The following is a 22919-nucleotide window of genomic DNA, read 5'->3' on the forward strand; positions in this document are numbered from 1 at the left end:
TCTGGGACCTTCTTCTAAGTCATACCAAGGAGCACATTGATCTTGGAGAGATTAAGACTATGATAGTAAAAATACAAAGAAGGAAAAGTTTTGTAGTAAGTTTCACAAATTTAAAATTTCCTCTAGAACTCTTAAAAAGACACTTTTTTGTTGAAGAGAAAGGATTTTTAAAAATGTTATTTTGTTGTACCATCAGCATTTCAAGAATAAGCTTTGGTTAACTTGATCACTAATCATACCATAAGTCATGGGTACAAAAACATTTAGAAGATGAATAGAGAGAATCTGGGACAGTCAGAAAGAGGGTAGTCCCAGCCCATCTGGTGAATTAAGCTAGAGGCAAAGAGGGCAGTAGAAACACTTAGCAAATTCTAAATGTCTTACTTTCTGTCCTCTGGGCTAGAATCCCAAGGAATGCTGTGTTAAAATAAGTAGACAGAAGGCAGGAAGCTCCCTTTCCATTTTGACTTCAGAGAAGACATTGCTGAAGTCTCCCTATTACTATTTATTTATTTATTTATTTATTTATTTATTTATTTATTTATGAGGGGGGTTCAAGACAGGGTTTCTCTGTGGCTTTGGAGGCTGTCCTGAAACTAGCTCTTGTAGACTAAGCTGGTCTTGAACTTACAGAGATCCACCTGCCTCTACCTCCTGAGTGCTGGGACTAATGGCATGTACCACCAGATGGAGCAGCTGCATTGGTCTGCAAATGGCACACACAAGTACAGATAGGGAAGAAACACTGTGGGGCATCTGGAAACCACCTGAATTGAGAGATAATGGACCTGTCATGACACTACTGTGTGGAGAGAAATATGTTCAGTAGAAGGATATCCTAGATAGAATCTGTTTTACTACCTTAACAGAATCACACTGGTCTCTTCTCCACAAACTAAACTCAAAAGACCCTACCTCACTATCAGTATATGTCCATCTCATTGCCGAACAGCTTTCCAATGGCTACTGCATGGTTATTGTGTGACTTGAGCTTATTCTAATACAGGTTACCAAATATTTCCATTTCTCTTTTAGTGTACATTCCTCCTTCCCTGGGTATAATTATGCAATGCCTGTGTTTTTCTGCCCCTTTACTAGACAAATTTGTAAATCACTCTTAACTAAATTCTCTGATTTCCCAGGAACTTTGGTCAGTGGGTACCTCATAAAAGTTCCCTTCTCAATTCAAGCCATTACTTCATGGGGTCTTTCTTCATTCTGAATTTAACGATACTGGATCTTAACCTGATGGATCATCTCACTTAGAATCTTTAATATCTTCTACATTTTCATTATATTTATTGTATGGGTGTGTCTGTGCATGTATGCAGGCATGGCATGCCACAACATACATGTGGAAGTCAGGGGACAAACTAGCAGGAGTTGAGTTTTTTCCTCTTACTATGTGGGTCCCAAGGGTTAAACTAAGGTCATCAGGCTTGGTGGCAAGCATTATTCACTGGCCCATCTTACTGCATTAACTTTTAAATACAACTTTATTGAGATATAATACATGTATCACACAATTCACCCATTTAAAGTGTGAGTACCAATGGTATTTAGTATATTTACAGAACTATGCAATAATTACCACAGTCATTTTAGAACATTTTTCATTACCCCAAATGGAAACTTCATAACCATTATTAAGTTATTTTCTGCATCTACCTATCTCCTCATCCCTTCTTCAAATCTGTGGCCTGGAAATAACTTATTTACCTTCTATTTCTCTCTATTTGTCTATTCTAGGAATTTTCCCTCTTTTCTAACTATGATTACATATCCTTCAAACCAAATATCTCTACCCTCTTCTTCCTTAATTATCCAAGACTCTGGATACTATATATACAAAGGAAATCATGTCAGTATGTAGAAAAGCTATTTGTACTGTGGTAGTTCAACTGTTTAAAAACATGGTACTATATACAAAGGAACACTAGCCACAAAAGAATAAAATTTTATTATTTGTGGTAATATAGACATATCTGGTGGCAAATGAAATAAGAAGTTAGACAAAGTCAATAACACATGATTTGACTCATATGGAAAATCCACAAACTTTACCCATCTTTTTTTCTTTCTTTTTTATTTAATTTAGAAACAATTTTACTTTACATATCAATCCCAGTTTCCACTCCCTCCCATCTTCCCATGCCCCCCACCAAACCTCCCCTTTCTACCCCCATCCACTCCCCAGGGAGGGTGAGGCCTTCCATGGGGGAAATCATTAAATTGACCCATCTTTTTATTTATTTATTTATTTATTTATTTATTTATTTATTTATTTATTTATTCAAGAGAGGGTTTTTCTCTTTTCTTCTTCTTTCTTCCCCCCTCTCTCTTAGGTAGGGTTTCTCTATGTTAACAGCTCTGCCTATCCTGGAACTCACTTTGTACACCAAGCTGGCCTCAACCTCATAGAGATCTGCCTGCCTCTGCCTCTCAAGTGCTGGGATTAAAGGTGTGTGCCACCACTGTCTGACTGATCCATCTTTTTAAAGTTGGTGCCTCATGTATACTAAGCTAGCTCTACCAACCCATTTTATTTTATTTTATTTTTAGGTAGAGTCTTGCCAAGTTGCCCAGGCTGGTCTGGAACTTTGTAGCTCCGTATGGCCTTGAACTTGAAATTTTGTCTCAGCATCCCAGAGTAGCTGACATTATAAGCATATGCTGTTTTAACCAATCTGAATCAACTTTGAAAATGGTGGCTTTGCCTCTTATGTTTTGGATCCTTTCTTTCTTCTGTTCTCCCATCATCAGGCTCTACCTCCCTGTTGTCTCACAGCCTATGGTGGTTAAGCAGATAATTTCTGCTGTCCCAGTATTACCACCCACAACACTCTCCATCCACTAGGCCACAAGTAACATCTGAGGACTAAACTGTAACTGTGGCAGGTCAAGGTCTTCTTGCAATCACTTAAGAACCATCTTAACTGGTAAAAATTTTCTTGTATTCACATGGCCCTGAAACAAAGGTAAGTTACCTATAACCCCCATCTCCTAAGACCTCCTCCTGGCCTCTCTCACTCCCTTTGGGACTCACCAGATCACAGACTGTCTTAGTTATGGTTATTATTGCTGTGACGAAACACCATGACCAAGAGCAACTTGGAGAGGAAAAGGTTTATTTCATTCACAGTTCCATATAACAGTTTGTGGTGACTTGAATAGGCATGGCCTCCATAGACTCATGTGTTTGAATGTTTGACCCATAGAGAATGGCACTATTAAGAGGTGTGGCCTTGTTGGAGGAAATATGTCACTGTGGAGGCAGCCTTTGAGGTCTCATATGCTCAAGCTATGCCCAGTGTGGGACACAGTTGCTTCCACTGCCTGCAGATCAAGATGTAGAACTCTCAGGGACTTCTCCAGCACCATGTCTGTCTGCATGCCACCATGAAGATAATGGATTAAACCTCTGAAACTGTAAGCCAGCTCCAATTAAATGTTTTCCTTTATAAGAGTTGCTGTGGTCGTGGTGTCTCTTCAGTTATAGAAATCCAGTTTCTAGACACTGTTCATCATCTAAAGCAGTGACTGATGGAATTCAAGCAGGGCGGGAATCTGGAGGCAGGAACTGATGCAGAAGCCATGGATGAGTGCTGATTACTGGTTTGCTCTTTATAGCTTGCTTGGCCTACTTTCTCATAGAACCCAGGACCACCAGACCATGGATGTCACTACCCATAATGGGCTGGGCCCTCCACCATCAATCATTAATTAAGAAAATGCCCACCGTCCGTCTATCCTCCTTTCGTCCCTCCCTCCCTCCTTCCCTCTCTCCCTCCCTCTCCCCCTCTCTCCCTCCTCTCCTCTCTCCCTCTCTCTCCCTCCCTCTCCCCTCTCTCCCTCCCTCTCCCCCTCTCTTTCTTTTGTTTTTTTGAGACAGGGTTTCTCTGTGTAGCCCTGGCTGTTCTGGAACTAGCTCTATAGTCCAGGCTAGCCTTGAACTTGCAAAGACACACCTGCTTTGGTCACCCAAGTGCTGAAATTAAAGGCATGTACCATCACCACCCGGCTAGAGGCATTTTCTTAACTAAGGTTTCCTTCTCTCAGATGACTTTAGCTTTTTGTCAAGTTTACAAAAAAATGCACACAGACCCTCCCAACCAGGGACCCTTTTAGCCCACTAGTTGAGCAGGCAAACTACCTGTACTTGCTGCTACAGCAATGTTCATGGATTGGTAGGATGACTATTGTGAAAATGGCCATCCTATGCAAAGAAATCTACAGATTTAAGTGCAATTCACACCAAAATTTGAATGTAATTCTTTGTTGGTTTTTGTTTTTCAAGACAGGGTTTCTCTGTGGCTTTGGAGTCTGTCCTAGAACTAGCTTATGTAGACCAGGCTGGTCTTGAACTCACAGAGATCTGCCTGCCTCTGCCTCCTGAGTGTTGGGATTAAAGGAGTGTGCCACAAGAGAAATTCTTAGATATTGGAAAAACAACCTTAAATTTCATAAGGAAATACAAACAACCTACAATAGTCCAAATGATCTTGAGCAAAACAAACAAAAATCTTCTAGAGGTATTACCATTTCAGATTTCAAGTTATGCTACAGAGCTATATTAATAAAAGTTGGGAGGATGTAAGTGGGGCAGAAGGAGGGGTGGGAGGGAGAACTGTGGTTGGAATGCAAAATGAAATAAAAAAATAAACTTGGGATGGGACATGGGGTTGGTGGGGGCAGGGGAGGAGGGGAGGGAGAGGGAACTGGGATTGACATTAAAACAAGCTTGTTCCCAATTTAGATAAGAAAGTAAAAAAAAAAAAAACTTTAAAAAAGCACTGTGGTACGGACATAAAAAAAAAAAAGACCTATTGATCAATGGAATAGAATTAAAGACCCACACATATACCTACACTCCCACAGATACTTTTTTCATTTACATTATTTTATTTGGAAATGTTTATAAAAGTACATCAAAACCAAGTTGCAAAGACAGTGAATGTTAGTTTAGGTATCATCAGTTTATTATATAAAAGGGAAGTGCGGAAATTATTTATATGATGAAATAGTTCAGAATGTTAGTAGAATGGACATTCCGTGTGATGCCATTTCAACAGTGATTTCAGTCTACATATTTTCCAAGAATGTCACCATTTCTAAATAATCCTTGTTACCTAGAACTATTTTGGTGCCTCCACACACTGGGAGAAGAACTTTTCATGCTAACTAATTGAATTTATCCACCCTTTCCTTTCCCACTGGATCCCCTAGCTACTGTTGTTTGCAATACTTTCCCTGAGATTCTTCTGGAACCTTTGGTTACAGTTTTCACTGCACTTCTTTCAGCTAATATGTCAAAGACAGGAACAAACTTTCTAAAACCTTTTCCTGTAATGATTCACACCACTGCAGCTTGGACTCCTGTCATTTGATTTATAACAAAAGGCCAACAATACACATTGAAGAAAAGACAATTTTCAGCAACAATTTTCAAATTATGCTGGTCAAACTGGATAGCACATATAGAATATTGAAACTTGATCCTTACTTCTCATCCTGCACAAAATTCAATCCAGATGGATTACAGACCTTAACACAAGATCTGATTCTGATAGATAATAAAGTAGAGAGTACACTTGATCTCAATGGCACAGGAAAGGGCTTTCTGAACAAACTCCAATAGCATAGACAATAAGAACAAGAATTATTGAATAGGACTTCATAAAACTAAAAGCTTCTGTATAACAAAGGACACCATTATTTGAGTGAAGAAGCAGCCCATAGAATGGGAAAAATCTTTACCAGCTGTACATCTAATAGAGGGTTAATGTCTAGAATATACAGAACTAAGAAACTAAACATCAAGAAACCAAACAATCTAATTAAAATATTTGACATGGAACTAAATAGAGAGCTCACAAAATATGAAAAATAAGTGTCTGGAACATCATTTAAAAATGTTCAACATCCTTATTCATCATAAAATTAAAAATACTTTGAGATTTTTATCTTATCCAAGTCAGAATATCTACAACTAAAAAAAAAAAAAACCAAAAAAACAAAAACAAAAACAAAAACCCAGCACCAGGAGGTGGTGGTGCATGCCTTTGGTCCCAGCACTCAGGAGGCAGAGGAAGGTGGATCTCTTTGAGTTGGAGGCCAGCCTGGTCTACAGAGTGAGTGCCAGGACAGGCTCCAAAGTTACACAGAGAAACCCTGTCTTGAAAAACCAAAAAAAACCACCTTCCCCCCAAAACCAAAACAACCACCCCCCCAAAAAAAAACCAGCAAAAGACAAAACAAAACAAAACCAAATTATGGCTGGGTAGTGGTGGTGCACACCTCTGGGAGACAGAGGCAGGTGAGTTTGAGACCAGACTGGTCTACAAAGTGAATGCCAGAACAGGCTCCAAAAGCTACACAGAGAAACCTAGTCTCAAAATACCAAAAAACAAAAACAAAAAAACCCAAAACAAAAAACCAACCAACCAAACAAACAAAAACATAACTATAACAATTTCTTTGGTAGATATGGGGAAAGAACACTTAACCATTACTGGTAGATATCACTGTGAAGATTCCTCTAAAAACTAAAAGGAGATCTACGATATGGTCCAGTTACACCACTTCTGGATATATACTCAAGGACTTTATATCCTACTATAGAGATACCTGCTCATCTATATTCATTTCTTCTCTACTCACAATAGACATGAAATAATAAAAAAAAACTTTTGATGTCCATCAACTGATGAATAGACAAGGAAAATGTGGTATATTTACACAATGGCTTATTGTTAAGCTATTAAGAATAATGGAATTATTTAATTCACAGGTAAATTGATGGAGCTGGAAGCAATCATTCTGAGGAAGGTAACCCAGATTCAGAAAAAGGAAGGTTACATGTTTTCCTCATTTGTAGATGTTAGCTTTGAATCTTCAGATGTGTATGTTTCATGTGGAATATCCACAGAGGTCTGGAAACAAGAGGCCATAGGGTGTGGTAGAGTTGGGCTTTCAAGGTGGGAGATATATAAAACATAATATAAAATTTTAAAGGAGACTAATAAAACAGAAAAGGTTTACATTGAGGTGGGGGAGGGAAGGTTAGAGGAAGGAATACAAGGGGGATTAAAAATCATATAGAAACCTACTTACTACTATAAAAACTTACACACAGAGAGAGTTAATACACACACACACACACACACACACACACACACACACACACACACACACACACACACACACACACACACATATCACTTATCCTGTAATGAGACAACAATGACCCTACTAGAAACTACAAGCTAACAAAAGCCCAATGCTGGGAATGGATTTCCTTGTTTGGAGTTGCCAGTCAATGAAGTTCCATAGACCCCCCAAAACTTTACAAGCTACTGCCAATGTTACTGATTACCCTCCAGAGTTAATGATAAGACCCCTGTTGCTCAAGATACCATGTACTTGAGTCACAGAACATGGAGATAGATAGCTTCGGGTACTGATGCTGAAGCTCATTCCATTGGCTAGCTTCCATACTGCTAGAAGGTGCTATGAAAGCTACCAGAGGAGAAAAGTAATTCTCAATCTTACCCAGCTGTGAACCCTGTGAGCTACAATGGGACTGGCTTTGGCAAGCCATGCCACCGGTGTAATAATGACACAATAATTATGGAATAACCAACCACTTTCTGACTGGGTTTATGTTCCACTCCACAAGATGAAGCCCATGGCTGGCACTATTGTTGGGTCAAGAACCTGTGGCTAGACAGATCACAAGCCTTAGGGGAGACCCTACTACTACTACTATCCTGCTAAATGAACAAGGTATTAAGCCAACTCCTAATGACTTTCTGACACATACATGGAGCATGTATCTCTCAGCCTTCATCAGGGAAGCTTTTATTTGCAGCAGATGGTAATTAACAGAGACTCACAAATGACTGAAGTAAAAGAGCCTGCAGAATGCTTAGCCCTAAATTGAACATATATACTGCACCTGCCCCTAAAGCTCAGGGATCATTATAGAAGAGGGGGCAGAAAGATTCTAAGAGCCAGAGATGATGAGTGAATAAAAGGAAACAGTGTCCTCTGGACACAGCAGAGCAGCTTTACATATGAACTCACAGCAGTTGTGGCAGCATGCACAAGCCCATGTTAAACTCAAGCCAGACCAATTCCCAGAATAGAGAGGGGAGGTGGAAATGAAATCCACTTTTAGCTGAGGAGCAGTTGGCAACTGGGAGGAGATATCAAGTTTTCTTTAAGGGTTTTGCCACCAGTGGTTGACCATGCTCCAGTGGAAGAGCACACATCTAAGAATATATGAGCAGCACAAACTGGACTCGATGGGTAGAAAATAACAAACAAAGAGAACACAAAGTTGGGTGGGTGGGCAGGGGATGGGGATGGATTGTGAGGAGTTGGGGAGAGGTGAGTTTACTCAAAACACATTGTATAAAATTCTGAAAGACCTAATACAAAATAAATTTAAAAACTTAATGTGTACATTTTTATTTATTTCTGGGACTATTTTAGTAAGCAATGGGCATGCAAGTCCTGAAAATACCTTTGCAACTCTGTCATACACTTCCATGGCCATGATCCACTTGCACAGACCCTCAGCTGCAGAAGAAGCTTTAGCGACTTTAGGCGGATCAAATTCAGGGTTTGTCAAGTATTCACTACGAATCTTCTGCATAACAGCGACCTATATAGCAGAGATTTAGATTTTAAATTAAAGTAGTCACATAGTCATAAAGTAGAAGAAAATCATATATAATAAAAACATTTGGATTTTAAAAAGTTACATTGAGGGCCTTTGATAGGACTTGTTGGGTAAAAGACATTTGCTACCAAGCCTGATAATCTGAGTTCAACCTGTAGCACTCACATGATGGAAGGAAAAACCTAGATGCTTTAAGTCACCCTTTGGCCTTCACCTGAGTGCCACGGCACATGTACCCACACTTATAACACACACACACACACATTTTTTTTTTACAGTTACATTGTTTTTTCTGTTTTATTTGGGGGGGGGTTCAAGACAGGGTTTCTCTGTGGCATTGGTGGTTGTCCTGGAACTAGCTCTTGTAGACCAGGCTGGTCTTGAACTCACAGAGATCTGCCTGCCTTTGTCTCCCGAGTTCTGGGACTAAAGGCGTGCGCCACCACAGCCCGCCTAAAGTTACATTGTTTTTAAAATTCAAAATAAACATTTTGGGATAATTTTAAAAGTATAATTATAGCAGAAACAAAAATATTTATGGTAAAAATACATAAATTTATGGATATTGAAGAAAGCTTTTTTAAAAACACTAAAAAGATTGGATTGATAGAACATTTGAAAATAGAATAATTAACATTAATAAATAACAATTCAAATGGAAAATATGATACTTTCCTATTTTATGTAAATATGAACAAGATTTCCTAATAAAGGAACTATTATATGAAGATATTTAGAGAACTCATCAATAGTATATTAAAATAGCAATTTATTAACTTTCTGATAATCTAAAAGTATTTTTTGTTATTATGAAAATTCATTCTATTGACATTAATAAATGTAGTGTCCCTTTATCAAATACCTTAATCTCACAAAAGGATTATCTCCTTATGTTTTATAAGACAGTGTATAATTAAAAAATTATCACATCGCAACAAAATCACATTTAAATAGGAAAATCTAATATAACTTACTGGAATATTGTCCTTGTCATACTCTCTCAAGTCTCTTAAGAAATTCATATCTCCCAGAAGTTTTTTGCTAGGTCCCCAGTAATCGAGTATCTACAAATGAAGTTTATGGAAATATACTAGTTATACAAGTAAGAATGCATATTAGTCAGAAAGATTTTTATATTTTTAAAAAAATCTTAACTTCTTGAAAATCAAGATTCATTTCTTGCCAGATGTGGTGGCACACCTTTAATTCCAGCATGCTAGAGAAGTCAGGCAGAGCTCTGTGAGTTCAAGGTCAGTCTGGTTAACTTACAGTATTCCAGGGCAGTCAGGAGTATGTGTGAAACCCTGTGTTTAAAAAAAAAAACAAAAACAAAAACAGGAAAAGACTATCCTCCCCAAGAACATGTTAATTATATAAAATATGAAGTATTTTAAACATGGATATAAACTTACTGAATTAAGATTTTGATAATTGAAAATAGAGGTGATAATTTCTTTTGAAAACTTAAAAACAGTATGTGTAGTCACATATCATATCAGTTTCACAGAAGAAAATACACTTTTATTACTTTATTTTTTAAAGTTGGTTCCTTTTGTTTTTATTAAATTACATATATTTAGTGTGTGTATGTGTAAATGAGAATAACTGGAGAAGGGTCTAATTATTTTATTATCTTAATGAAAAATGTAATTAAAAAATTAATTTAGGAATTCAAACCCAGGTATTATAAAACCCTAGAGAGGAGATGTCTGTAAATTCAGTGTAGGATGCCTTCCTCCTTAAGGGATATATGCCTTGAATTATAATTATAATAACAGGTTACATTCATTATGTGTTTGCTGTTTATGAGGCTTTGGATATTGAGCTTTATATGCATTAGCTAATATCCTCTGACTTTGTGAGGACGCTATGATTATCTTTTCACTAGAATCCCTCAGAGATTCAGACTCTTCATCCAGAGGTCACATGGTTACTCGGATTAAGATTTCTGAATGTGGATCTTCTGATTCCACAGTCCTTGCTTTTACGTTAATGTTTTATAGACAAAATCTCATCTGCTTTGGAACTCACTATGGAGCCCCAACAGGCCTGGAATTCACAGCAATCTTCTGGCTTCAGCCTCTTGTGTGCTAGACTTACTAGGTGAGCCACCGCACACTACCCTCTTTTTTTTTTTCCTTCATGTTTCTCTGGGTTGCCTTGAATGCTAACCATAAACTCCTGATCATCTCTCCTCCCACTCTGGAGAGCTGGGATTAGTACACCTGGCAGCACAAGTTGACTTTTTAGTTGTTTTGTTTTACTACAATTCTCTTAACTCTGCAAAAATGTATGAATTCTCAAAAACAACACCTGAAGGTTATACATCATATTCTTGGTGTGTGTGTGTGTGTGATGGGGTGGTGTTTTGAGACAGGGTTTCTCTTTGGCTTTGGAGGCTGTCCTAGAACTAGCTCTTGTAGATCAGGCTGGTCTCAAACTCACAGAGATCCACTTGCCTCTGCCTCCCGAGTGCTGGGATTAAAGGTGTGTGTCACTACTGCCTGGCCTATATGTCATATTCTTACAAATCTTAGCTAAAAAGAACAGGCCTCAGAACATATGGCAATAGCAGGGAGTCTGTATGGACAGAAAAGAAAATACAAGCAACTAGAGCCACAGCTTTCTGACACCAAATTTACTAAGACATATACAGATACTATTTTTTTTGTAGTTAATTTTGAGTCCATTCAATCCAGAAAATAGTATTTCTTTCCTGGACTATAGGTTGTTGGTATTTAATTTGACAATGGTAAAACAAATTCTGTTTTACAATTCATGAATATGATTTGAATCTGTGCTCAGTTATTACCTTCCCTCCAGTTCCTGAAGGATCTGAAATTTTTTCTGGTTTTATATCTTTCATGACACAAACAGCAGCCATAACTAGTTTAACACCAGCTGGAGGATTCTTCATTGATTTCACAATTGTGATATCAGCTGGCTGTATCAAAAGAAAACAAGACATCTTATAGAATAACTTACTTTTAAATAATGAGAATTAAAAACTAATGTTGAGGCTAGGTGTGGCAGTATTAACCTATAATCTCAGAGCTCAGGGGTTTGGGAAAGAGTTGTGAGCTTGTGGCCAGCCTGGGTTACTCAGTGAGATACTACCTCAAAAAATAAAAAAGTAATTTTGGGAATTAAAAAACATCTTGAGTATTTTTTTGTCTTGTATGGTTATAAGACAATTAGCAATAGGGAAAGGAACAGAGACCAAGCCTAAATCCTGATGAAGACACGATTAGTGCTATGAAACCCCCAGAGAATCATTTACAAAATGATGTACAAATAATATGACAAGCCTATATTAGAACTATGATTTGTTACCTATATTGTTAGGAAAGATAACATCAGTTGTCTTATTATCTCAATATTCCTCTGATATTCCTTGTAATGGTTCAAGTACCGGGAAACTAGTGTCTTAGTCCCTACACAGGAACAAATTCCACTATCACATCACCCAAATTGCACCAGAACTCAGACAATGGGTGGGAAGAATGGCACAGTGTGAGACATTTGTTTCACTGCTATGGATGAGAGTGGAGCTGTACAGTTCCGTGGACAAGGTGTGTAGGCTTCATTCTTGGAGAAATGACTCCTCCATTAGACCAGTCTGTGGTTTGCCTTTGTGGGTCATTCCTAGTGGACCACTTCAAGAGCTCTTTTGTACATCTTCCAATAATTCTGTTGTCCATTTACAAATTTCCCTTAATACTTCTTGACTTCTTATAATAAATAGAATCAACTTGGACCCTAAAGCATACTAACACTGCATACCAGCAAATACACAGCCGTGACCAATGTCCTCTACTGGCAGAGTTTGGAAGGTACTAAGACTCTTGTGTTAGAGGAGAGTCTGAAAGGTCATGAAACATAGTGATAGAATAGTTCCTTAAATTAATGGTCTTGGCTGCCTAGAATGATGTCTCTGTTAAAAACAAGGGCTTTTTTTGGGGGGGCAGGGGAGGATCAGTTCTCAGCACCCACATAGTGACTCACAATTATCCCTTACTCCACTTACAGGGGATATGATACCCTCTTCTTGTTAAGTTTCAAACCCAGGGCAAATGGCTGAGGTGGCTATTTAACATATAACAGTTGGACCTGGCACCTGTCCCTGGTGCTTAGCTGGCTTTTGGGAACCTGTTCCTCATGCCCAGCCTTGATTGAGGGGAGGAGCTCTGTCCTAACTCAACTTGATGTGTCATACTTTGTTCAAGCCCATGGGAGGCCTGCCCTTTCTGAATGCAGTGCATGGGGAGGAGGAGTGCATGGGGAGGAGGAGTACATGGGGAGGAACGCATGGGGAGGAGGCAGACGGGGAGGGAGAAGGAGGAGAGCAGAGACAGAAACTGTCATTGGTATGTAAAAGAAATGAAAACATGTTAATAAAATAAAAGACAAAGTTGACCTGGCATCCAGGTTCTCCCAGCATCCCTCAGTCCCTCTTGTTAAGAGTATGGCTGGGATAACCTGCCTCTATCCTGAACTCTGTAGCCCAAGGGCTAGGCTGCCTCTCCCCAGAGGCTCTTCCCTATATAATCCAGACATTTTGGTTACCCATCCTTTTATACCTTTGGCCTCCTGGCTGCTACACCTGGTTCCTCTCTCTCCCCTTTCCTTCTTTCTTCCCCTCCTCTTGTCCCAGGTCAGTGTCGTCATGTCCACTCTAGACTCTCCCAGATATCCCTGCCTCTGACTGTGCTCTCCCATATAATAAACAAACAGTTATGTCTGTTCCTTTTCTTCTTTTCATTCACTTCTGACCTCTGCAGGCATCAGACAGACATGGTGCATACAGATATGCAGGCAAAACAGTAATACACATAAAATAAAATAATCTAAAAACAATTTTTAAAATAAAAGTATTTGTTAAATTTGTCTATGGTGACAAACCTCTACAGGGAAAATAAGCACCATGTGGCTTTTAAAAGTAGTGGGAAGCATAAAGAAAGATAATAATGGGTTCCATGGGGTTGATTCTGCTTTGTTTTATAACAATTTCTAAACTACACTGTTTATTGTACTGCTTGAAACCAAACTGCCAAGTATGTCACTACAATGAGATTTTATCTCAATCTTCATTACACTGCAGGTACAAAAATATTGGAACATAGTTTCAAAGAACTGATATTTTCAAAATACAGCAAACATTTTCCTTTAAGCATGAGAAAAGGAAGTGTTCAAGGGGGTATGCATTTCAAATCACTGCAGGTTATTTGTGTGAGAATTTCTTCAGCTAAACATCTTTAAATTTAACCAATGGCAGTGTGTTACAACATTTAAAAGCCACAGGCCCCTTTTTTCCTCTGGGTATGTAGCCCATGATGAACAATCATTATGCTGTGTGTTTAGAGCAAGATGTTTGAGTAGCATTAAGTTTCATGGTGCTTTGGTTTTATTCTGGGGATTTAAAGCTGTTTTTGTTGGGATAAATGCAGTGAAAAATACGATCCAGTTAACCAACAATGCCCTTCTACCACAGTCCAGTAACTTTCAGGACATTCACCCAACAGTAGTTTTGTTTCTCTGGCCTTATCCAAAGTTTTGAGGATTCTATCTGTGCGCTGTGACCTTAGGCACATCTATAAAAGCTGTTCTCTGACAGCCTGGATAGAAGTTAATTGGACAATCCATTTATCTAGCACAGTGTATAATACACCACCTTCTTCTGATTGTCAGTTGAAGATACTGTTGATTTGATCAATTTGGCATTGAAGTTATGTAACATGTTCTGCACCAGGAAGCATATTAACTACATCTGTGTTTAATCCTTAGAAATAAAGGTAAAATATCTTCTGTAAGACTTGATTTTATGCTTGGGAGGCAGAGGCAGGCGGATCTCTGTGAGTTCAAGACCAGCCTGGTCTCCAGAGTGAGTGCCAGGATAGGCTCCAAAGCTACACAGAGAAACCCTGTCTCTAAAAACCACACACACACAAAAGACTCAGTTTTATAAACACTGGTATTCGTAAGAGTTTTATAAAAGATCTCAGAGTATGCTTTTTTTATTTTTTATTTTTTTTAGAGATAGGGTTTCTTTGTGTAGCCTTGGCTGTCCTGGAACTCACTCTGTAGACCGGGCTCGCCTTGAACTCATAGAGATCTGCCTGCCTCTGCCTCTGCCTCTGAGTGCGGGGATTAAAGGCATGTACCACCACTGCCCAGCTTCAATGTGTGTTTTTATGATTACATTCTTCATGTGACCTGTGTTAAGAATCATTTCAAATTCAGTGATATCATTATTCTGATAGCCATTGGCTGAGTTTGTCATTACTAGAATTTCTGTATGGCTTGGCTTTCTGTGGATCAAATGGACTTATTTTAAATTTCATTAGTATATTTGCTGAGACCAGATATTTTAAATGAGTGGCAATTTTGACTTCCTGATTGATCATAATTCCCCAAAGAGTCAGCACAATTCTTTCTCTGTTCACCATTTTGCTATCACACTGTGTTGCCTGTGAGGGATGGCGGGGTTGGTGAGAAGGGGTCTGCTGTGATCTGCCTGTGTTCTCTGTGCATTTGACTCCCCGAGGCAAACATTTCTAATGATTGTGTGCCCCTTTCCCCGCAGGGATCTTTTCTATCATTTGTCTGCCTAGACTGATACAACTAGCTTAATTATTTTAAAGCTTCCATATTCTTTTCTTTTACAGTATAATTTTCTGAGCTTTGTGTGTGTTTTAAACCACAGTGTGCCATTCAGAGCATGGTCCTAAGCTTCCAGTGTCATTTCATAAAATTCCTGAGGCAATGCACTTGACATTTTAAAAGCAAGAATTTCGTTTAGAAGTGGGGATGTCATTTACATATAATTAAGAATATAGAATATTAATAAATTTTTTATTGATTTAAGAATATTAATGAATTTAAGAATAATTTATTGTTCCTATATTTTGAATGTATGCCATTAGTTGTTTATATATATTCACTACTCCTGGGAAACTTGTCAAGTTGAAATTGATCTTAACCACTTGTTTCATCCCTTTAAGTCCCTCTTTTCCCTTCTTTATCTTCAAATTCTAAAAACTTTTAGAAGCTGTTTAATGTTGCTTCAGCATCATCTTCTTTTAATGTTCTGGAAATATACAGCTTCAGAGATAACTAGCCTAGAATATTACAGACTGTAATCCTCCCTCCATATGAGTTCCATCTTCCATGTCAGATATCTTGGCTGGGAGCATAAAAACGAAGGAAATATTAGAAACAAGCTCCTTCCATATGTTCTCCACTCAGAGACATTGCATTCAGCTTCTCATTTTTTTTTGAGGTTTTAAATTCCTTGTTCATGGCAGAGTGAAAACACAAGGAAGTTTATATTAGTATGAATGCCCTAGAATAATCTTGTCTTAAAACTACCACTAAGCAGTAGAACTAAAGCCATACAGGGTTTGAGCCTGTGAAATGCTAAGCTAGCCATTTGCTGAGTTTGTAGTCTTGTCAGGTCTCCCACATGGAAAACCATGGTAATGATTAACGAAGCAGGCAGAGAATAGGATCTGGATACTCTCAGCCTCCCTAATCAATTGGTGCTTGACTCTCCTGTTGGTGAAGTGATTCTGTCTTGTCTAAAGAGCCTTAAAAGTCACATACAACACAATGTACTGCAGAAAGGTACAACTCACAGCTGCATAAGATATAACTTGAATTTTCTATGCCCATATATCCAGGAAGCTGCAGAAGTAGATACACACTGGCTTTTCCCTTTCCCTCTTCTCCCATTCCTTTACTTCTTAGCCCATGTGTAGAACCTCTAGGTATTCAAAAGGACCATTCATTCCATGCCTACTAAACTATTGTGATTGAAAATTATACATAACATAGGAAAAGAAAATATGTAAATATAGCATTGTATCAAAGAAGAACTATGCAGATGTTCATTTAACTTGACAAAAATGCAATATAACCCATCAAAATAGAGTCATAGCATGTTAACCAAAGACCTGTATATGCTTCCTTGTTGATGAAACCCAAGGTGGCAAATTCAAATACTTTCCTTAAGTGTATCCAGTGCAGACAGAGCTGCTTCTAAGGCTGGAATTGCCTCAGCCAGGTCACTTTCACATTCATTTTTCAGAGCTTGGGCTTCTTCCGCCTTCCCACTGGCTATCTCTTCATCTAATTTCACATACTTTCTTTTTGCTTCTACTTGTGCAGATTCTATCTCAATAATCTAAAGAAAAGAACCAAGGTAAATAAGGACAAATTTTCATGTAACCTATTGCTTCTTCAAGCCTAGAGACAAAAGACTATTTGAAAATTGGGGAACTTAGTATGTCATTTTGAATAGTAGAAAGGTTTGTTAAGAAAAATTAAATTATGAAATTTGAAGGTAAATGGATAGAGCTAGAATCAATCATTCTGAGTGGTAACCCAGACCCAGAAAGACAAATGTAATATGTCTTTTATGGATGTTAGTTTTGAATCTTTAGATATGTTTTTCTCATTTAGAATATCCTCAGATGCCAGGAAATTAATAAGGGGGATGGAGAGAGAATAGATTTCCAAGGAAGGAAGTCATAATGCAGTGATAGAAAGGGGAAATAGGAATAATGAAACAGGAGTGGTCAAATGGGGTGGGGATGGGAAGGCAGGTTAGAGAAAGAAATACAGGGAGGGATAATTAATACTACAGACTTTCTGAAAAGAAAACCACATGAAAAACTACTGTTGCTGAAGGTTCCTAAAATATAAACATTTATATATAAAAAGAACTTCAGTGGAGTTGCCCTATAATAATGCTCTACTAACCACAGGTTAATAAAAAGTCCAGTGTCCAGAATGTGCTACCTCTATAGGATTTATTGGTCAGTAAGGTTCCATTGATACCTAAATATAACAGGCTATTATCATTACCAGAACTTCATGGTAAGACTTTGTTGCTGAAGACACCACATGTTCAAAGTATAGAACATGAAGAAATCAAGCTGGTGCTTAACTTGGAAGTTTCATCTTTACTGGCCAGCTTTTGTAGTGCTGGAAGGAGCTATGCATGATACCAGAAGAGAAAAGTAATTATCAATCTTATTTAGCTGTGAATCCTGCTAGCTACAATAATGACCAGTCTATCAAAAAACTCTCACTGGTACAACAGTGGAATGAATAGCATGGGAGTAATCAAATACTTTCTGATAAGGTTTAAAGCCTGATTTTCAAGATGCAACCCCTATTCGGCACTGCTATTGGGACCAAGAACCAGATAGGTTGTAGGTGAGAAACGATAAAGAACCCATTACTACTATTCTGCTGACTCCTAACAACTTCTCATTTTAACCAAAGATTAATGTAGCTTTCAAATCTCATCAGAGAAGCTTCTATATCATATCCTCCTCCTCCCAAGGTTTGGGATCACTGCAGAAGAGTCAGGGGCAGTAGATGACTATAAGGAAACATATTTTCTGGACAGAACAGGGCAGTTACATATATGAACTCAACAACTGTGACAGCATGCATAAGTCACTTGAAAGCTCACACAATGACAATCCCTTGCTGAAGAGCTACTGATAATTGATAGATGTTGGGAGACAGAGAATTTGCTATCTTTTTTTTTTAATTTTATTCTTTTTTACTTTACATCCCAGCCACAGCCTCCCTCCAACTTGCCCCATGTCTCCTCAGTTCTCACCCCAATCCACTCCTTCTCTTCCTCTGCCCAAGAAAGTGCAGGTCTCTATGAGTATCAACAAAACATGGCATATCAAGACCAAGCATGCATTAAGACCAAGCACCTCCCCATGCACTAAGGCTGGGCAAGGCAACTCAGCATGAGGAGTAGGATCCCAAGAGCCTATAAAAGAGACAGAGACAACCCCTGTTCCCAATGTCAGGAGTCCCACAAGGGGACCAAGCAAACCACACAATTGTAACCAATATGCAGAGTGCTTAGGTCAGTCCCATGTAGGTTCCCTAATTGTTGGTTCAGTCTCTGTGAGCCCCTATGAGCCCAGGTTAGATGATTCTGTGAGTTTACTTGCGGTGTCCTTGTGTTGTCTGGCTTCTTTAATCCTTTGGCCCCTGGTAGGTCTTACATACTCTAGTATTAAGGAGTATATAGGTTGCAGTAATAGGACTCAGTAAGTTAAAAAAAATGAGAACACAAAGTTGGGTGGGTGTACAATGGGGAGTGGATCTGGCAGGATGGAGAGGTGGATGAAGATAACTAAAATATAATGTATGAAATTCCCCCCCCCAAAAGATAGGTCTAGCTGGGCAGTGGTGGTGCATGCCTTTAATCTCAGGAAGGCATAGACAGGTGGTTCTCTGTGAGGCCAGCCTGGTTTACAGAGCAAATTCCAGAACAGCCAGGGCTGTTACACAGAAAAACCCTGTCTTCAAAAAACTAAAACCAAACCAAACCAAACCAAAGAAAAAGAAAGATAGATAGGTCTAAAATGAGAATATAAATATATGTTACCATATTTGGAAATGGGTTTCATATCACCCTCTAAAAGTGGTAAACATATAGAACCAGTGAGATACCCAGGCAATAGAAAAGTATAAACTCTATAGGTTCCAGTGACAAAAATTGAGGCTTAGTTTCAAGACTAGTTTCACACAATTCAACTGTCCTTTGACATCAATAAAATATTGATTCCCTACCTGCATCATACGTGCATTTTCAATCTTAGCCTCCTCCAATTTGGGCTGTAATTCAACAAGCTCCAGTTTCATTTCACCAACCTAAACAGACAGTTTGTCATTAAGTTTTCACTGCTGTAATAGTTGACATAGAAATTAGAAACTTAAATACATCATAAAATACTGGCCAGGAGAAATCCTAATTTTCCCAGTTCTTTGCATGATAAAAAGAATCATGAGAGAGCGTATACAGTTCTTTCCACAAAAGGCTTTGAATCTTTTAGGTGTTTCACAGGGCACTGGGACAAGCAGCCATGGAAGAAATGAAACCAGATAAGGTGTCAGCTCAGGTATTCTCATTAAACTATGATATACAAACAAAACACTAGCAAGTATTAATAGCACTGGATTCATTAGCAAAAGCCCATCTTACAAAAGCCCATCTTATGTTTAACATCTGTTACAATGGAAAGCCAAAATAGATTCCTTATACTCTCAAATGGCAACAAATAACTTAAAAATAAAACAGAATGTATCTGAGTCTCTGTGTTCTGGGAAACTTGAGCTTCTTTAAAACTTACACATCTATAAAATGAGGACATAAGAGTGACTGCCTCTTGGAGTTGCTAAAAGAGTAGTTGAAACAATGTATGTGAGATACATAGCATAGAACCTCATAGGTAACTTATAATAAAGACACAATTGCTCCTGTTTTGTTATTACTTTTTACATTAGTCAGTATATATACATTATTTTGGACAGCTTATCAAGTTTACCTGAGACTCAGCAAAAGCTAACTGGTCAAGTCCGTTCACATAGCGCTGTTTTGCTTCCATGACAGCTTGCCGTTTCTTAGTCAATAGTTGCCGAAATGAGCCAATAAGTTCAAGATAAGAAGTAGCAGTAACATAGTTATGTCGCCCTAACTCCTCTAAGAACCTAAAAAGGAGCCAGGCAACAGACTACAGTATAAGTAATGGGTTTCACAATGATGTCAATTCAACATAGCATTAACCATAGGCAATTACAAATAAAGGTTAAGGTTTATGCAGAATATGCTAAGTATTTTAACTTCATGAAACTCTAGAAATCTATACATAACCATATTCCAAGATCTTACCTGAAAAATATCAAAGGATAATGACACATTTTAAAAAGCACATATCAACAAAGATGTCCATAAAAAGTGAACTACAGCATAAAAAGATAGTCTTTGTTTTTCTATATGTCTTTTGCTAGGAGGCTCTAGCCTTGTAAGACACTCAAGCTATTGTATGATGTGGGCAAGCATCCAGAAAGGGAACTGCAAATGGGACAAGTATGAGTTACACCATGTGTGTTGCATGTTGATTGAATGTATTAAGGCCACACTCATAAAACTAGTATATATATATATATATATATATATATATATATATATATATGCGTGTGTGTGTGTGTGTGTGTGTGTGTGTGTGTACATACACACCCATACACACATGGAAGGATATACAGGGGATGTACAAGTATGCAGACGGCACACTGCTTGGACCACTGTCCAAAACAATCATACTAGAAAGCTAACTCTAGATGGGCAACATAACAGCACTTAAGTCCATGCCTCTATGACACAAGGACATAGAGATCAATAGTTGGGACACTCCCTCTATTGAGGTATCTACCTTCCTCCCACCATCCAATTAGCTCACCTTCTCAAGAACTTTCACCCAGTGCCTCAGCAGCAGTGTTTTACCTAAGAAATCTGCCACACTAACCATTGTTGATCAGATCAGGGTTGGGCATTAGATACACTGATAATCACATTTGGGGACAAATTTGGAGCAGGAAGCTAGAAATAATTGACTATCTTCTCACTCCAGCTAAAACTGCAAGAAGTATGTTCAAAAGCCAAGAGGCAGATGGCTTCCTCTAAACACAGTCAAAGGGAAAGAAAGGAAATGCCCAGAGGGAAGCAGTGATGCATATCAGAGGGAAAAAAAGTTGTGTGTTTTTCACAGATTCTAACTTCTTGATGTTTTTCAGATCTTTGTGAGACAGTCATGGATTTTCATAATAAATTCTTCCTCTCTATTACTTGCTAGCTGAGGGTTTCACTAATTAAATAACCAGAAAGATTAAAAGACAAAGAAATAATATCAAAATGTTGGACTTCTGTGGAAAATACAAGGCACATAAAATACATGGCATTTCACTGGTAGTGGAACAGTATTTACCCCTAGTAACAAATGAACTTTGGGAGCCCTCTCCACATAGAGGGATACTCTCTCAGCCTAGACACATGGAGGAGGGTCTAGGCCCTGCTCCAAATGATATGACAGACTTTGAAGATTCCCCCATGGAAGGCCTCACCCTTCCTGGGGAGCAGAAGGGGTTGGGATGGGGGGTTGGTGGAAGCCAAGGGAGGAGGGGAGGGAGAGGGAACTGAGATTGACATGTAAAAGAAGCTTGTTTATAATTTCAATAAAAAATAAATTACAAAAAATACACAGCATTTGTATAATTTAAAATATCATTACAATTAACCTTTCTGAAAGGTGCAAAATGGAAGTGTGAAAGTGTTTACAGATTGGGACTATCTCTTTCCGCTCAACCTCAGTAAGCTCCAGGGTTTCTAAGAAATTCACAGCTACACGTTCAAGAGCATCTTCAGGCCATGGCTGGAAAGAAGGAGAAGAAAAAAATTATTAAATATGAGCAGTCTCCAGCGGTTAAAAGCCCTAGCTGTTCTTCCAGAGGACCCGGGTTCCATTCCCAACACCCACATGGCAGCTCACAACTGTCTGTAACTTCAAGATTTGACACCCTCACACAGACATACATGCAAGCAAAATAATGCACATAAAAGAAAAATAAATTAGTTTTTAAAAGATGTGCAATCTCGATCCAACAATGTAAGTAGTGACTTCATATGGAAGAAGAGTTTAGGGTTATGAGGTTGAAACTTTAATGAGGAAAACAGAACTAAGTAGACTGAGGTCCCAATATTTTTTAGATTTATACATTAAAACGGAAATAAGAATAGCATAACAAGGATTAATGACACATTACATATTAAGAACTCCTCTACTTGGGTGTCCATTAGGCTTCTCAATTTTAGCATGTCAGTTGTAGAAGATGCTGTCTACTCAATATCAATTAGTCCCCTTTCCCATATGAGAGAAAGAGGAAAAAATTTAATTGGGATTTCTGTCATTAGAAGTCCTTCAGAATCCCTATCATAACATCCAAAGCTGAAGTGTTTATTTTCTTCCACCTAAATGTCCTTCTTAGCTAGTCTTTTCCATATCAGTGTAATGCTTTCTTCTGCTTTATCCTAAACTATGCCAGTTGTGATCTTGCTCCAGGCCTTTCTCTTGCTGTTTCCTCTAACCAGAACCCCGTTTTCTCAGACCTTCATATGGTTCACTCTTTCACTTCTTTCATACTTATACTCCAAAGTATCAGAAGGGTGTGCCCAGACTACTCTTTGAACAACCACCTTCTTGTTACTACTCAGCATCTTGTAGTGGAGTGTTATCCTCAGAACTTACTAATACCTCACATACCATTTACTCATGTGTCTGCTATTGGCTTCCATGCAACCCTTGATAGAATTATAGAACCCAAAGCTGGGCGGTGGTGGCGCATGCCTTTAGTCCCAGCACTC

At 38.4% G+C, this 22919-nt stretch overlaps 1 protein-coding gene and 1 pseudogene across 1 annotated transcript in view; both read right to left on the reverse strand.

Annotated features, from left to right (window-relative positions):
* Nucleotides 1-22919, reverse strand: part of Dnah12 (dynein axonemal heavy chain 12) — a 206294-nt gene that overhangs the window by 44071 nt on the left and 139304 nt on the right. The window contains exons 47-53 of the mRNA XM_035452634.1: nt 21797-21930; nt 20050-20212; nt 19295-19375; nt 16688-16868; nt 11499-11626; nt 9661-9750; nt 8528-8668 (exon numbers count right to left, since the gene is read on the reverse strand). Of these exons, the coding sequence (XP_035308525.1) occupies nt 8528-8668; nt 9661-9750; nt 11499-11626; nt 16688-16868; nt 19295-19375; nt 20050-20212; nt 21797-21930 (918 nt within the window). The remainder of the gene's footprint in view (nt 1-8527; nt 8669-9660; nt 9751-11498; nt 11627-16687; nt 16869-19294; nt 19376-20049; nt 20213-21796; nt 21931-22919) is intronic.
* On the reverse strand, nt 5078-5347 carry LOC103159739 (annotated as a pseudogene).

Source organism: Cricetulus griseus (assembly GCF_003668045.3).
Source record: "Cricetulus griseus strain 17A/GY chromosome 1 unlocalized genomic scaffold, alternate assembly CriGri-PICRH-1.0 chr1_1, whole genome shotgun sequence".
Taxonomy (NCBI): Eukaryota; Metazoa; Chordata; class Mammalia; order Rodentia; family Cricetidae; genus Cricetulus; species Cricetulus griseus.